Source organism: Aphelocoma coerulescens, chromosome 1A (assembly GCF_041296385.1).
Source record: "Aphelocoma coerulescens isolate FSJ_1873_10779 chromosome 1A, UR_Acoe_1.0, whole genome shotgun sequence".
Classification (NCBI taxonomy): Eukaryota; Metazoa; Chordata; class Aves; order Passeriformes; family Corvidae; genus Aphelocoma; species Aphelocoma coerulescens.
In genome coordinates, this window is record NC_091014.1 from 21244601 (window position 1) to 21261649 (window position 17049).

At 39.8% G+C, this 17049-nt stretch overlaps 1 protein-coding gene across 4 annotated transcripts in view; it reads right to left on the reverse strand.

The window, feature by feature from the left end:
- The window catches only part of PLXNB2 (plexin B2), a 252661-nt gene that overhangs the window by 45533 nt on the left and 190079 nt on the right, over positions 1-17049 (reverse strand). For all 4 annotated transcript variants that reach the window (XM_068996091.1, XM_068996111.1, XM_068996101.1 and 1 more), the window contains 5 exons: positions 13273-13365; positions 11992-12073; positions 6560-6732; positions 4197-4345; positions 1116-1224 (listed from right to left, as the gene is read on the reverse strand). In XM_068996091.1, coding sequence (XP_068852192.1) covers positions 1116-1224; positions 4197-4345; positions 6560-6732; positions 11992-12073; positions 13273-13365 — 606 coding nt within the window. The remainder of the gene's footprint in view (positions 1-1115; positions 1225-4196; positions 4346-6559; positions 6733-11991; positions 12074-13272; positions 13366-17049) is intronic.

Genomic DNA, 17049 nt, shown 5'->3' on the forward strand with positions numbered 1-17049 from the left:
TACTGTCATAGTCTATGTCCTAGAGACCACAAACATACACATGGCAGATTATATCATTGCTCTCTGGTTAAGATCATAACCTATATTTCTGCAAAGGAACAGATGACATATTCAAGCAGAAAAAGTAGGGCTTTTTTGCAGCTGTATCACCAGAGAGAGGAGGTATTTGCTTGGAAATTATGGAAAACCCACTTCTAGCCCATTTTGTGAAAACAATATCCTTTTCTCAGTAAAATGTCATTCTTGACTTATTCCACTGTTTAATGCTGACTCCTTTCCTTTACTTCTCATCAAGAATTAATGAGACAGAAGTTTAAATAAGGGAGAAGATAAAAGCCTAACACACAAGTTATGTTTTATAGTTTTATATCTTATAAGTGTAATTTTAAGTATCAGTATGGGAACTGATATTATTTAAACCTCTCAACTATCACATGATCTTATAAAATTTGAAGACCTCATAGATACAGATAAAACTGCTTGCTGCTAAAACCACAATCCAGACGAGCTATAAGCTAGGGCCACATTTAGAGCAAAGCAATTAACATGGAAATGAAATTCTCTTTCATAGTCACACTGAAAACAAAGCATATAAGTAATATGAACACATATCATGCTGTCTGTGGCTCTGCATGCCATACTTTTGAATGAAATAAATTATTAAAGAAATTAATGAACCTTCATTACTTATTCTTCAGCTGCTCTGCATCCATTCTTCTAATTAAGAACATTGCCTAGACTAAATATTGTGATTAAAATAGTGCACCATGTGTCTGGAGAATACCTAATTTTTCGCAGTGCTGACTTCTTTTTTATTTAATAGTGATACTTAAGAAATATTACATCACTAATGAGTAGGTTTATTCCAGTTGCTTTTATACCACATCTTTATTTTGAATGACAAACATCATCATCCTATTTTGAGACTATGGATCTATTTATCAGAATTGATTTCTGGTACACCTTTTGTATATAGAAATTCTGGAATTAAGTGTTTTCTAATGTTCTTGAATGACAGTGCTATTGATGAAAGACTAATGCAAACACAACTGATTCTGTGCTTAACTTAAACCATGCACAAAGTATAAAACAGGTCTCTAAAAAATTGCACTTACCTGGTATGTAAACAAAACTTCACTTGGTGATTTACCTAATTTTCCATTGATATTAACTTCAATTTGACCTTGTTGTGGTTCATTCATTGGTCCAACTTGACACACAATCCTAAAAAGAAAGAATGTAAGCTTATCTGTTAGAAGTAACAGCTGCAATACCAATGCAATATATGTGACCTACCACACACACTGCCAGCAAAAGCACCAACTTTGCTTTATCCTATACAATGTAATCCAATGCTGCCTCAGATTTTCAGCAAAACCACCCAAGAATAGTTTGCTCGTCTATCTAAAGGCTGGTAAAACCGAAACCTGAGCACTGTACACAGCAACTTTAGCAGTCCATTAGTAGAAGTGCCTTCTGCAGATGACTCAAATTCAGCCCATAAGTCAGTTGAACCTCTGCAACCCGACACAAGATTTACAGTGGACTTTGTGATGTTAAAAAAAACCAAACCCACAAAGGAGCCCCCACCTCCATGAGGCAAACATCAGATCACCAGCTGTCTTATAATTTTGTGTGTTTTAACTGCTGATAATTTCGCTGTGCATCTTGCCACCTTTCAGCTTCAAACTACTGCCTTTTCACACCTATGATCAAAATCCTTTCAGAATTACTGTTCTCTGAAAATAAATTCACAGATAACACATGCAAAATCAGAGGTCAAGGAACACTGGCCAAGAAAACACTGCCTTAGAATTAACAGTGCTGCTGAGTGATAGCTAGGATGTTTAAACTTTTATTTCAAACAGGTAAACCACAGAATGAAAGCATGAAAAGGCAATAAGGATTCGACACACTTGAAAACTGGGATGAATGCTTAATGGAGAGCTGATAATACAGTTAGATAAGGAGTGTATAGTGCTTGCAGCCTGCTCAGTCAGACGGTTTCATATAGGACACGCCCTGAGGATCTCTGCTCATTTCTGTCGCTCTTTCACTCCAGGATTATTGCTATTCTTCCTTAAGCAGTGCACGACTGCTTAAAAAAACCCAAAGTAGCAAAAAACCCTCAACGACTCCAAATTACTGGGTATAATGTACTTAAATTGAGACTTATAATAAAAGGATTGTCAAGTCCCTCTGCAGATCACTCCAGACTTTTTTCCTGGGTACTGGCAAATGGACAAAATTCTCTGAATTCTTGCATGTCCTGGCATGTGTAGGGCTGCCTGAGCCTGTTCCTCATCATCTCTCTACTGTATTCTTGGAAGTTGTATCTTCATGTCAGGCAGAAACAGGAAACTGTGCCTTTGGAGGAATTTTTACCATATGTCAAGCTAGGGAAAGCAGTCGGGGGCCGGGGCTGGGGGATGTGGGGGAAACACCGTAGCAGGGATTTTAATTGGAAAAGTTCCCTCCCCTCCCCAGCGCTGGCATTGCCTCCCTTCCCCCACATTACTAATGGAAAACTACAAAGAATGAGAACAGACTTCTGGAAGGCCAACAATTAAATCACTGCAGAGCCAGAAAGCACCCTTAACTGTCTTAAATCTTGCTGTGCATGGGAGAAACTGTCTCCTAAAAAGACTAGCATTTTACTGCATAAGGATAGGGGAGCCAGACAAGGCACTTTTTATTATTTTCTAATTTAATTTTATAAAAAAAGTTAATAATAAAACAAAAGAACAGAGGAAGACAAAGACAGAAAATTATAGATATCTGTTTGAAGATTTTGATAACTTCTTTTTAAAGGCTTCCCTAGTTGAGAACATCCTTCAAAACCCACTAATTTGTTGATAAATGACATGATGCAAGTTGCATTTGTTCTCACCCATTACTACACTGCCAGAACTTAGGAAACCAGTAATGTTGCTATGATACAAGGAACCAGTCATCTCAGTTCTGGCTCCTTTCCATGTATTTAAAAATATCAAAAAGCTTTAGAAAAAGCCAAGAGGATGGGGAAATTCTTGTAAGACTATGTTGCAATTCAGTGCAGCTTTTGCAAACACTGAAAACAGGGAATGGAGAAAGATGACCGTAAAAAAGTTTGTAATTCTGTGGATTGGAAGTACATGTAAATCCAGGAGAGATGGCAATAAAATTGGGAAGCAGTAAGAAATAAACAGCTATTCTTTAGCTTCTTCAGTCCTAGAGGCCTGGGAAGCTTCTAAATGCCTGATCCACACATTGACTAAAGTTAAATATTTTTCAAAAGAAAAAAAAACATCACTTAGGCATTTTCAAAGTCCCTTTCAAAACAGGCCACAGGAATAGCAAAAAGTTACTGTGTTACACGTTAATTTATAAGAAGGGAAAGAAATCCAAGGTTTCAATTGCAGCTTTCAAAACTGAATGAAAGAAAAATCACACCGCCTAAAATATGTCATTACTCTTAACATTACTACTGAACCTTCCTGCTATGCTTTTCATCAGCTAATATCAAAAGGGTATTTCCCTCTTGAAATTAGAAGCTTGATATAATCTGTAGTAAACACCTAGATACCTACCAAGAAGAATTTAGGCATTCTGTTTTAATTTTTGGCACCGCTTAAGAGCGTGACAAGTAATCTGCAAAACATCTACCAACCTGCTTAGGCACTTCAACACCCATGGACTTGTTGGCTTTGAGATGAAACTTAGTCATCTACAGCTAAACCTGAACTCTGGGCTCCCTCCCTGCCCCCAGGAAAGAAACTCTATGGCTGGACTAAACAGATTTAAGCTTCCTTTTTCTTTGCCTGCTTTCCCATAAATCTTGTATGCTTGGCTTCATTGTGGTTCAGATTTAGCAAAGCCATGATGACTAGATGTACATGTAGAATGCCTTTAATTTAAAAACAAATAGTTTTGATATACGTACAGTAATAGTTTATGAAAGTTTTTCAATCAAGTAAGGAAAAAACTTCAGTCAGAAGCAGGATGGTAGTACACCATTGTAAATTTGTTGCTGTATTACAATCTATAAAAATTTTAAATAAAGAGTCAGACATGTTACTATGAAATATTGCAGGTATGTCACACTAGTTCTTTTTCAAATGGTAACATTTGTAACCACAAGAAGATCATCTTTTCTTGAAAACGCACAGAAGTTCCTTTTTTCTTCTAAAATCTTATGAAAAGCATCCATCAATTACCTTGTGGAAACAGAGTAGAACTCCTCTTTAAAAAGACATTCCTTGTCTGCCACTGTTATATTTTTTACATCTTCTGCTTTTATTCCCAAATTAGATCCCATTATGGTCAAAAGAACTCCACCACTTAGTGGTCCAGTTTTTGGCTCAATCTGTGTTTGCATGAGGGACAGAGGGAAAAAAAAAAGCAAAATTAAATACTGTGGTGACTATGTTGATCTTCTATATTATTTAAATCTACTTTGACTTAGCAACATTTGAAATGCAGATGTTTCTTGTCGGACATACAAAAAAACATGCTATGCAACTTTTTAATTTTAATCAATCATCTGTTAGCTCAGAACTAGTATTCAACAGCTGCAGATTTTATGTCTCCTGTGGCAGACTGTTACGTACAAAACTCTTGCCTGATGTTTATTCTGTTTTAAGTTTGCTTCCTCCACTAAAGTACTGTGATTTTGAAAAGCAAATGGATTGCACTCTTCTCACAGTCCTTCCACAGAGCTTTTCCAGCATTTTGTTGTCATGATTTTATCCCTTTAGGTTCACAGCAGAGCAGTGCACCTTCCTAACACACAGTGCTTTCCCATATAGTGCCTTCAAAAGTTCCTCCATTCCCTTGATTTTCCTTACTGCATCTCATGGTAGGGTGCTGCAGCATGGGCTGATGCTTATTGAGTAATTTGCAAATAAAATGAGGACAGAGAAGATCCTGCCATTGCAGTGGACACCTCAGACTGAAATATGTCCCTGACAGGCACTTAAATTCAGAATATTTATTGAAAGGCTAACCTGCTTTCCTACATAATGCTGGGAGCACCTCCAGCAAGACCTTTTCAGATCTTCAGCTTTGGAGGGCTGCAAGTTTGCCATCAAGACAAGGGAGGTTCCACTTCACTGTCTGCTCCATCAAAATCAGTCTCTTAGGTCTAAGCAAGTCTGAGCACAGAGACATGGCTGCCTCTGCTGGCTGCCTAGCCCAGCTCCAGAATCACTTGCTCCATTTTCCCAGTGCTTCAACTTCCTAAACTTCTGCCCACTGGATGTACATTTGCACTCAACCCATAAACAAACTAGCTGAAAAATTATTCAACTGTTTGTCTAGCTGTTTCCAAATGTTATGTTCATATCTAAAGCTAATGTAAGCTCTGAAAACCTAATATATTTTAGTATGTTTTTTAATGCAAAAGAATGTACAAACAGTATCCCAAGTGAAAACCCTTTTTTTCTTAATTTTCCTTTTCCTTTCTTCTCAAATCATGTTTACCTGGGCACAGGTATTACACAAGTATTCTTCTCCACATTTTCTGTCGAGATTCCAGGGTATTTACCTTCCTTGGCAGTCTTCAGCTGCTTAACAGCCATTTCATCTTAGCTTTACCCTCATGGCCAACCTTCCCCTGTGTACTGCAGGTCTGCCAGTAGGCACAGCCTCCAGGGTTGCCGTGTCTCTACCAGTTTGAGCCACAGGTTTCACACACAGTTCCTACTGAGTGAAACATCCCTGTTCCAACTCTCAACCTCTGTCATACAGTTACCACATTTTGTTTATGGCTTGGGATATGTTCTCATCAAACAATGTGTCTGAGTTTTGAAGTACTGATACCACTACTGCAGCAATTTAGATTTGCCCAGTGGATGCATGTATCACTCTTTTCTCAACAATTATGCCCATAAAAGCAGCATTTGGCTTGTTTCTGAAGAGGACATGGATTTATGACTTTCTTTCCCTGCTGATCCATGAAGGTGGAAACAATCTTCCCTGACCCTGTGTGAAGGCTCCAACTACAGAGTAAGTCAGGGGTGCACATATGGCCTCTCTGATTTCTTACATTCAATTCCTACAGCTTCGGGTTTGATGCTGGTGTGGACTGAACAATATCACTGACACCTGGAAAACATTTTGTGACTCAGAAACAATCTGCTCCCTTAATAAATACTCTTTAAAACTCTAGCTTGAAGCCTGTAAATGAGCCTGTTATGTACTTGTAGTTCCAGGAGCAGTGAACCTCTCTTACAGACTCATTTCAGGTAGAAAGGACTTTATGAGAGAAAAAAGCCATGCTATTCTAATCATTCTTATGCAAGAATCAAGTGCCACGTTTTAAGCATGCACTGCTAGCCTGGCTTCTGACACAGCGAGGACAAGGCTTGAAAAACAAGGAGGCTCAAAGACTCCATTCAGTCTCTTATTTTGAGTCTTTACAAATCTCTCACACACATCACTACTGACATTATTTCCTTTCAGCGCTTTCAGAGGCTTACTTAACACCCTAGGAAAAAACCTGCCTTTCAGTATGAGCTTGCTTGGCTCCTTTCTCCTGAAAAATATTACACTGGTAGGGAGAGAAAAAAAGCAATCTTACGTGAGTGATCTCTGGAGGAGGACACGTGTTGGTGGGGGGAGCGTGACAGAGTTTTTCATACACGCACTTGCTGGGCTTGCCATCTTCTTCACACCAGACACACTTATAGTTGGGATCGGCAGCAAGGCATAAGCTGCAGTCGCTTCGTCCGTAGGAGCAGTTGTACAGAGTCACTGAAAGATGAACAACAAACACACTTAGACATTTATCTCTGTTTCAGGGGTATTCAATGTCCTTTAGGAAGGAAAACTAACCCTGTGTATAAAGTTCAGTGGAGTCGCGTGAGTAATATGTACAGTCTGTACTTAACCCCTGAATGATGCTGAGAGAAAATTGTATTTTTCCTCTATGGAAAAACCTGACATTTATCCATGTGTAGAGTATGACTACTATCAAGTAAACCCCAAATATATTTTTGTCACTCAGCAGTGATATGGGATACACATCATAAAGTCACCCCAAGACACACTGTCAAAACATTCAAGTACAAAGTCCTTACTTTGACTGAGCTCAATAACACATACAGCTGTTCAAAGATTAATTCAAAATCGGGTCTTCCTGGAGCATCCTAAGTCAGATATGGAAGGTATAAACTCTGCATGGGTGTCAGTAGGGGCAGACATCAGCTGGCATGGGACCTCTCCCTGTTGCAGAATTAAAGGAAGAGTGCTGCCTTTGTAGGCTGTTCCAGGATGTTTGGGACTTTTCATAATCACCACTAATGCCTGAACCAAATAGAAAGTTAACACTTTATTAAGTGTTAGCCTTTGTTCAAGTTAATACCTCTGCATTTCTTCATTCTTCTCTATTTTCTTGCTTTTGTCTTCCCTTTTGTCTTGAACTGTCATCCTGATGTACACCTGATTCCTTCTGTATTGGGGTTTAGTTCTAGCTTTTCTGAGCCAAGAAATCGTGTCTGAAAGTCGCGATACTCTTACTGATAAAACAGAGACCAACTGTCCCAGACACTAAGCTTGTTTCGGCCCCCATCAATCTTTAGCGTGATGCGCAGTCACTGAATGAAATAATTTTCCCAAATAGATGCAAAGCCTTGAGACATACCTCAGTGGTTCAACACCACAAGGAGAGCCTGGGTTTGCAAAAAAGCATATGGAGATGCGCTTGAGAACTAGTCCAGAAGAAAACAGACTGAAAATATGCCACATGTTTCTCTAGTGGAAATGTGCAAGTTGCACAGATTGCCCAGCATGTGAGTGCTGTGCCTCCCTGGACAGGTGGGATGATTATTGTAAAGAGGAAAACATCTTGCTCCCTGCTTTTCTGCTCCTTCTTTTCCCCCTGCTTCTTTCTACTCTTTGCTGCTCTGTATTTCTGGCCACACAGCCTCTCACCCTCTGCCACTGAGGCCCTGGCAATTTTTGAGTCTTGTAAATTAACTTAACTTACCAGAACAGCAGAAAGCCTTTTAGGTTTCCTCCTGTGCTCTTTCAAGAATTAAATGTGTTTACAGATGGGAATGGGGTATACAAGACAGAGACTCAACATCTTCCCCTTCCCTTCAGTAATCTCAAGAAACAGTAGCCTTGGTGACACTGGATTTTTTTCAAACGAGGTTCATATTTAAAGATGCAGGAAACATAGGAAAGTATGTGGACAAGGGTAAATCCCTTTGAGATGCATATAGTAAAGGCCACTAAAAAAGTTTTCAAACAAGCTTTTACTCTCAGAGGAGCAGAACTCTAGGAAGGACACTGGCAAAACCACCCTCCAGTCACTAATATTTCAATACACTTGGTAACTTCCTAGATAACAGCAGCAGCAGCAGTAGCTTTTGAAATCTAGTTCCAAGAGACTACCATGTCAGATTTCTACTGAAATGAAAACGTAAAATGAAAATGCTACTTTTCCATTATTTTTTCAGCAGTGGCCTTATTCCCCTGCTAGGCATGAACAATATTGCAGATGCCCAAATCTTGGCTAGTCTCTGCCAGTTGCAGGAGAACATGTAATCCCATACAGGCAGTTTTTGTCTAAATGCTGTATATTTAAAACCCTCAGCATTCAGTTTCACAGCTAGTCTTTAATACAATAACAGGTTTTATTTCTTTCTCTTACAATGAAGGGTTAAATCAATGACAAAGCCTGATTTTAACCCTTCCTATGTCTAATCAGCATATCCACTTGATTTCAAGTATCTTTACCAGCAGAAAATCAGCTGAAGTATCGTTAGAGGTGTATGCAAAAGTGAGGGACTTTGGCATTTGTAAAAATGAATCAGTGAGAAAGAGAATCCATTTGATTCAATCTCTACCTCGAATTTCCAAGGAATTGATGAGCACAAAGCAGGAGTAGCATCATTTGCTTCATAAACTGAGCACACAAATATGGAAGGCACTGAGCAACAAACATAAATGAAACAATATTTCCTGCAGTTTGTGTGTCAGCTATCCACTCGTGTGCTGGATGTAGACATAGGGCTGGGGAAAAGCACCAGACTGACAGCCCTGGTATGCTGCTGTTTGCTTTGTGCACAGTGGCATGGAAAAGTATCCATGCTATGAATTGCTTCTATAGGAACCAGATTGGTTCTTATTCCAGCACTCTGAAAGATTGCTCCTGCACAGACATGACAACAGGAAATATTGTTGAGCAAATCTTCCCCTTGACTTCCTAAACCTGGTATTTCCTACCCAGATGACCACATGGCCACCAGGTACAGCATGGGAATATGTTTACTGAATTACTTTATTATCCTTCATTGGCTAGACAGGGATTCTTATTCCATCCCTCAATAAACAATGTCACCACTGCAAAGTCTTGATGTCCCTCACATCCAGCTGCATAAATGCAATGAAGAAAGCCATGGCCTTAAAACATTAACCACTCCCCTTGTTCACTGATCAGCTCATTATATGTACCAGCAGCAAGCCACTCATTAGATTCAGACTCTTATCCATCACCTTGAGATACCAGCTGTGATATCATTGATAAAAAGGACAAAGGATAAAAGGGATATATTGGATTTCACACTGTTCAGAACCCCTGATGGCTTGAGATGTAAAAATGCTATCATAACTTAGTATTCACTGAGTGTTATACAAAGAAAGGGTTCTTTCACTGTCAGGTTCAAAGGTACTTCTCAGCAGCAGCCATATACCCAAAGCCAATTCTTTTCAAGATGCATAAAAACACATTCCACTCTGAATTTCATATGGCAAGGGAATCTGAAAGTCAGAAAGAATTTAGATTTTAAAAAATACCTTTTATACTAAAAAGAGACATTTGTTGATAATTTTTCAATTCCCCTCTTGCAAGGGTTCTGTATTTCCATTTGAATGATAACATTTCTTTAATAATATAACTACCTTTTTTTTTTCTTTAATGTTTTTCCCTGACTTGGAAAAAATATGTTGGGCACATTTGGTCAAAATTTTGCAGTTTTAAACCCGACACGACTGGAATGGAAATTAAGACAGTGTGAGATTGTAATATGACCTCCCTGTAACATTCATGCCAGGTCCTCTTTTAACACTGCACACAAAGCTATAAGGAAAATCTTCTAAAAAACAGAGTTCATGCTGCCAATATGAAAGGGAATAAATTTCAATATTGTACAGCTGGAAAAATATGGTCTGAAGATTTAATCAGCGGAGGAAATTACTTAGGGTACTAGTATTTTCCTGATGTTGACTCCTCACTCAAGTAGCAAGAGGGTTGCCTCATAGTTTTTGCAATATTCTGCCTTAAATGTTAGTCCTAAGGTGTGTAAGGTAGGTATAAATTCCTAGATACTACTCTATTGATTTTGAAGGAACTTCCTTACCTCAGATCAGGACTAGGCTTACAGACATAATTGCTTCATCACTGTATGTTGAAAAGAAATGAAATTTATATTCATAAAGAGATTTTTATCAGAGATCAAGTCTTTGTGCTATAATTTTTAATTTAGTTTTTAATAGAAATAAGTGAATACAGTAAGAAGCTGAAAACATACTGAATGTTTCTGTGTTTTCCTGATTGCCAGCCAACATAGGGACTGCAGAATCTGTCTGAACTGAGATACAGCTAAGAGATGAGATTTCAGGTGAAGTTCATATGAGTGGCTGTGAGAAGGATCCTCTTTCTGCCCTTTGATGAGGAAAGTTCATTGCAGAAAGGAAAAGATTATTAAAAAAAAACCCAAAATACTTAAGTAAGTATGAACTGCGAGGCTTTGCTATTAGGATTGCACTTCAGAGCAAAAGCAATCTCGAAAATCATAGAATCATAGAATCAGAATACTTCAGGTTGGAAAAGACCTATAAAGGTCACCTAGTCCAAATCTCTGCAATTAGCAGGGACATCTTCAACTAGATCAAGTGATTTTTGAGATAGTCCTGTGTACAGTCAGGAGATGGGCTTGATGATCCTTGTGGGCCCCTTCCAACTCAGGATATTCTGTGATTCTGTGATTCTACACAGGGGCCCATCCAACCTGAAGCTCAGTGTTTCCAGGCATGGGGCATCTACCATCTCTCTGGTATCCAAAACATAGCCCTGTACTAGCCACTGTGAAGAAAATTACTGCAGCTGAAACCAGCACAGCAACCTGTGCCAGTGTTTCACCAGCTTCACTGTAAAGAACTTCTTCCTTACATCTAGTCTAAATCTACCCTCTTTCAGTGTAAAACCATTACCCCTTGTCCTATCTCAACTGTCCCTGCAAAAAAGATTCTAAATCCCCATCCCTTCTATAAGTGACCTTTAAGTACTGAAAGGCTGCAATAAGGTCTCCCTGGAACCTTCTCTTCTCCAGGCTGAACAACCCCAACTCTCTCAGCTTTTCCTCATCGGAAAGGTGCTCCAGCCCTCTGATCATCTTTGTGGCCCTTCCTACTTTGTACTCATTCCAACAGGTCCATGTCCTTCTTAAGCAGCAGGCCCAGAGCTGGATGCAGCACTCCAGATGGGGTGTCATGAGAGTGGAGGGAGAGAATCCCCTCCCTCGCCCTGCTGGCCACGCTGCTTTTGATCCAGCCCAGGATATGACTGGCTTTCTGGGCTGCATTGCTGGGTCCAGCTTTTCATCCCAAGTGCTACTCTGCAGGACTGCTCTCAGTGCCTATTCTGGCTTGTATTTGTGTTTGGGATTTCCCCAATCCCCATGCAGGACCCTGCACTTGGCCTTGTTGATTCTCATGAGGTTTGCACAGGCCCACCTCTCATGCCCATCAAACTCCCTCTGGATGCCATCCCTTCTCTCCAGTGTATCAGCTGCACCACATAGCTTGGTGTCACTTGGCAAACTTGCTGACAACGCAGATGTTTAATGCATTAGTTGAGTATTAATAACTTTTGATCTGTCAGATTTAATTGTTTCACCCAAACCAGTAAAACCCACAAACATTCTTACTAACAAGTCTCCAAATTATGAAGGAATAGATTTCTGCTTACTGTAATTAATCTCCTTTAATCCCATATTTCATACTTACCCATCAGTTTGCTGTCAATCTTGACTTTATCTGTTTTTATGGATAAATTAAGTTGTAGGGTCTCATTTGCACTATAGGAGAACTGGAAAAGATCACATAATAAAGATATTTATACCTTCATTTGGCAAGGTTAATTTCATGCATTTTCTATGATTCTCAGAAATCAGACCTGTGAAGGTTTTAGAAACTCTCCCAAGCCTTATGGCCTTTTTTTCATCTTGGCCAAATACATTTATAGAAAAATGTTTTAATGAACCTAATCCTTCACAATCAGAATTTTCAAGTACCAAGGGACAGCAATATCTGAATACTCGCTTTTCATTAATTTAATTTACATTTGGTTAAAAGTATCAAAGCAGCAAAAGTACTGTTCAGAGGCAGTAAGTATAGCTGCTGACCCTGCTGAGTTCTCCCTTCCCACACCATCTGGCCCCATTACTTCTGTGGGCACAGCAGACTTGCACCACATGGAGGGGAAATCTCTCGCATCTTTTGCAGTGCAGCCTCCTCATTTTACAGCCAAATCACAAGGTTCACATGCTCCAAGACATGAGCTTCTGTTCATGCTGAAAGAGCAGCAGTGAGAATTGTTGGGAAACAAGAACAAATAAAAATACAGAGGCTTTATAAGGCAAATGCTTTGTGCTAGGCACAGATGATGCATAAATGCTCATTAATTCTCAAATCTACTGTTGGTGAGCTTGTAAGACATAAAGTTTAAAGTCAGCGTAACATTTGTGAGTCAAACTTTGAGCTTAGAAAAGAGACTTTTTAAAAATATTACTTCCTTTCTCAGTAAAACAAGCAAGAGTGAAAGAAGCATAAATACTAGGTAGCCAAGCAACAGCATATTGTTACCATTCTTACCATTCCCATTTTTACAGATACAAAATGGGAAAGGTAATGAATTGGAATATGGAGAGGGAGAGCACTGAAATTCTTGCATTTTATCCTCAATGATTTCACTAGATTGCATAAAAAGTGAAGAATAAAACAGTAATGGTCTCAAATTCCTCCAAAGATTGTTCAATAATTCCATGGGTTACACAGGTAGAGAAATCAAGGAGAAAGATTGAGGGCTTTGAGTGGAGACTTCAGGAGCTCTGAGCCAAAACTGTTGCCTTTGACTACTACTGCCAAAGGAGAATCTCCATCAGAGGTGACTTTCTTTTCTGAGGGGAACACATATTACCTTTATAATTCTAGACACATGTGGCTACTGGAACAGTTAAGAAGAAGAACTGAGCATATTTGGTAGGTGAATCATATTTTCTCATTTACCTCTTTACTCACGAATGAAAATTTTCCTTCATCTGACTCATCGACAGAAGCTTCAAATTCAAATTGGCTGTTTCCAACTGTAAATTTTTTACCCTAAGGATGAGAAAATTTCAGTTTAGAATTTGTATAGCATCACCAAGCATAGTAAAACATGACCAGGCGATATCCTGTTCAGCCCTGGAAGTAATTAAATCCAAACGGAGAATGCTAACCGCTTACAGCCATCTTCTAAAGCAATGCTACTGAAACGCTGAGCCAGAGCAATCTGCAGCTTTGCTGCACTCCTCCAGCATTCATTCCTGGTAGGCACACCAAGAAGTCCAAGGAAAGCAAGATTATATACAGCACTCTGTTTTAGGGGAGCAATAAGAAAAATCTAAGAGATGTGAATACTGGATGGCTTCACACATCAGATGTGTTATTAAGAGAGCTGTGTGAGTTCTGCCCTTAAAGGTTTTCTTTGTAGGGATTCTGGGCAGAGCATCAGTGCAAGAGCTGGATGGGAAACTGGAATGAATGTGTCTCAGCTCTTTGTCTCTCAACTCTTGCTGCCTTTCTCCTGCCTTACCATGATTCCAGCTGTATTTTCACAGGACAGTCTTTGATGGCAGCACTAATTTAAGGGTATTCCTGCCTCCTAGGCATCTTCTTCCCATCTGTTCTCCCTAGATCCTAAATCTATTAATTCCTTTCTTAAGTCCATAGCATATACTGACCTTCACCGCACCGACAAAACTCTCAGCTTGGCTGTTTTGCGATTCAGTCGAAGAACTTAGCTGGCTAAAATCCTCATCCCATGACATTGTTTCTGTGCTGGGTCATTCTCCTGCCCATAGGACAGGCATGCAAACAACTTTGCCAGAAGAATATTAGAGAGAAGTGAACAGCCAGGATATTTTCAGACAGTAATGTTGGTAAAGACTTATGAAATCAGAACTCACTGGGGGACAAGACAACCTTCACCTTTACAAAATCACAAAATGATTTGGGTTGTAAGGGATCTTCAAAGACCACCTAGTCCAACAACCCTGACATAGGCAGGGACGTTTTTCCCTAGACCAGGGTGTTCAAAGTCCCATCCAACCTGGCCTTGAACATTTCTAGGGATGGGGTACACACAAGTTTCTTGGGCAACCTGTTCAAGTCTCACACCATTCTCATTGTAAAAGATTTCTTCCTTATCTATCTAAACCTACCCTCTTTCAGTTTAAAAAATGTTGCCCCTTTTTCTGACCCTACAGGCCCTGGTAAAATGTCTCTCCCCATCTTTCTTATAAACCCCCTTTATATATTGAAAGTCCACAAAAATGCCTCTCAGGAGCCTTCTCCAGGCTGAACCACCTCAACTCTGTCAGTTTTTCTTCACAGAAGAGGTACTCCAGCTCCCACCTTCTCTCTGATCATTCCCATGTGTCTTCTCTGGACCCTTTCCAGCAGGTCCACATCTTTCTTGTACTGGGAACCCCGGAGCTGGATACTATACTCCAGCTGAAGTTTCAGCAGAGTGGACTGGAAGAAGATAAATCACCTCCCTTGACCTCTTGGCCACACTTCTTTTGATGCAGCCCAGGATACCATTGGGTTTCGGGCTGCAAGTGCACATTGCCAGCTCACATAAAATGTTTCATTCCCAAGTCTTTCTCCATAGGGCTACTCTCAATCCATTCAACCCCCAGTCTGCACTAATGCAGGTGCAGGACGTTGTCAGTGACCTTTTTGGACTTCATGAGCACTTCACTGTGGATGTAAAGAACTAGTCCCTGGTTTTGACCACACCCATCTGTCTTGGAGTGCACATGGCAAAAAAAGAATGGTTACTCAATTCCTCTTTTCTGCTCCAAAGGTTAAGTACATTGTCTCCTGCTATGATCTAAGTCTTGTGTTTGAGCATCTTATCTTTTTTATTTGTAGCTACTTCTTCAATGTTGGAATCACAGGTAACTCCTGGGTCACTAGGTTTATCTAATTAACACAGTGGAAACCTTTCCTTCTGTGACAGGCTGGGCAGTGGACATGAGCCCACCAAGGTTTGGGGCTGAGGAGGACAACATGTTTTAACCAGGTAAAGGACTTGACTTGAGTCTCTGTGTGGTTGTTTTATAGAAGAAAACAAACCTTTTACTTCTTCCTTCTAGGAAGCTACATAAAAAATAAGCTAGTGACTGAGCTCTGAAAAGCCTTGTCTGAAACTTTTACAGCTCATTCTGCTTTACAGAAAACATCTATATAGTCCAAGTTTTAAAGCATCTCCTTATAAATATTTTTTTAATAGGAATGCTGCCTCGTTTTTCTTGCCCCATGTATTTTAATATAACATGTATTTTTCAAAAGTGTTCAAATTCTGCTGTTCCTATGTAAGGCTTTCCCACATGTTAACAGCAGGCTCTGGGAGAAGAGGGGAGCTTTGGTGTGTGTGACAGCTGATACCTGGCGTGCATTGAAATCAGGGGTTTGCTACACCAGGCTCTTGAGCAGAAGGCCACAGAGCTCACAGTCAGTAGTTTTGGTGCAAGAGATGTGTAGCAAACACTAAGAAGCAGGTTACACATCAGACACACATGACAAAGACAAATCCAAATGGGAAATTACTTTTAACGAAAATCTTTGGTGGGCTAATAAGGTTATCTTGATGCCACTACATCTGTCTCTCCTACTGTGCCAATCTTTCAAGGACTCAGCTGCAGAATGCCTCTCAGAAATTGCATGCAATATGACTATTCAGTACAAAACTTCCCTCCCTCTGCCTCTCCTGGATGGGTCTATTCCCAGAAGAATGACAATAGCTTGGATTTATTTCTCCTTCCTACTGAAATTCTTTCAGAGGGAGGAAGGGCAGAAGAACAGTCAACAGCGTCTCCTCTTTTAGTCTATTTCCCTCCAGTGGAAGCTATCATGAGGAGACTTATTCATTGTACTTTAAGTGTTTACAAGTTAAGAGGAGCATACAAAATGTGTGAGCTTATACTTCCACCCTCAGTGGAAGTATAGCAGTTTCTATACTTCCAGTATAGAAATAATTCTTGATATAGTTCTGCACTAGCAGTTTTTTAAGCCATTTACCTCTCCTACTCAGTAAGCAAGCCCTTCACTGTTCATCTCCACCTAGAGATGAAGATGCTTATATGCACAATGTTGGATAGTGCACTTAGTCACCCACGATAAGGCTGGGTGTGCAATGTGCTTTTAAGTAAAGCACAGATTAAACCAAGATAATAGAACCAGTAGTTCAAAGTGACAACACAACATTAATTTTTTGCTTTTTCTAAGCAAGAATTTAGGCAAGGAAAATAGGAGGAAAATGGATGTACCAACGTTCTAATCAATAAAGACCTTAAATGTGCTCATAGCTGCATGACTGCTAGCTTCAAAGATGCTGTAATTCCCAGCATATCCTGTGGCAAAATTGTTCCACATGAGAAGGCAAATGCTATTTAGCATTTGGGCTGTGGGCCAATCCCTACAAAATATCCATCCATGGCTTCTCCCGAGCCATCCTGTTTTCCATGAGATGTTTACCAAAGACTGAGTGTAAGTTATGCCCTTACTCAAATGAACTTTCAGTCATCAAAGCTACTACTTCAGATAGCATGACCCCACAGGCATGAGTGCCTGTGTGATTACAACTATTTCATGCCTTATTTGTCTGTTATCACATATATTAGAGGTCTGTGTATATAGCTATAATCACTGTGTGTGTCTGTTCAAGTCCTGCCACTAAAGGCATTTTCGTTTTGACTTAAAAACACATCTCTGTACCAGGATATATGGAGCTGATCC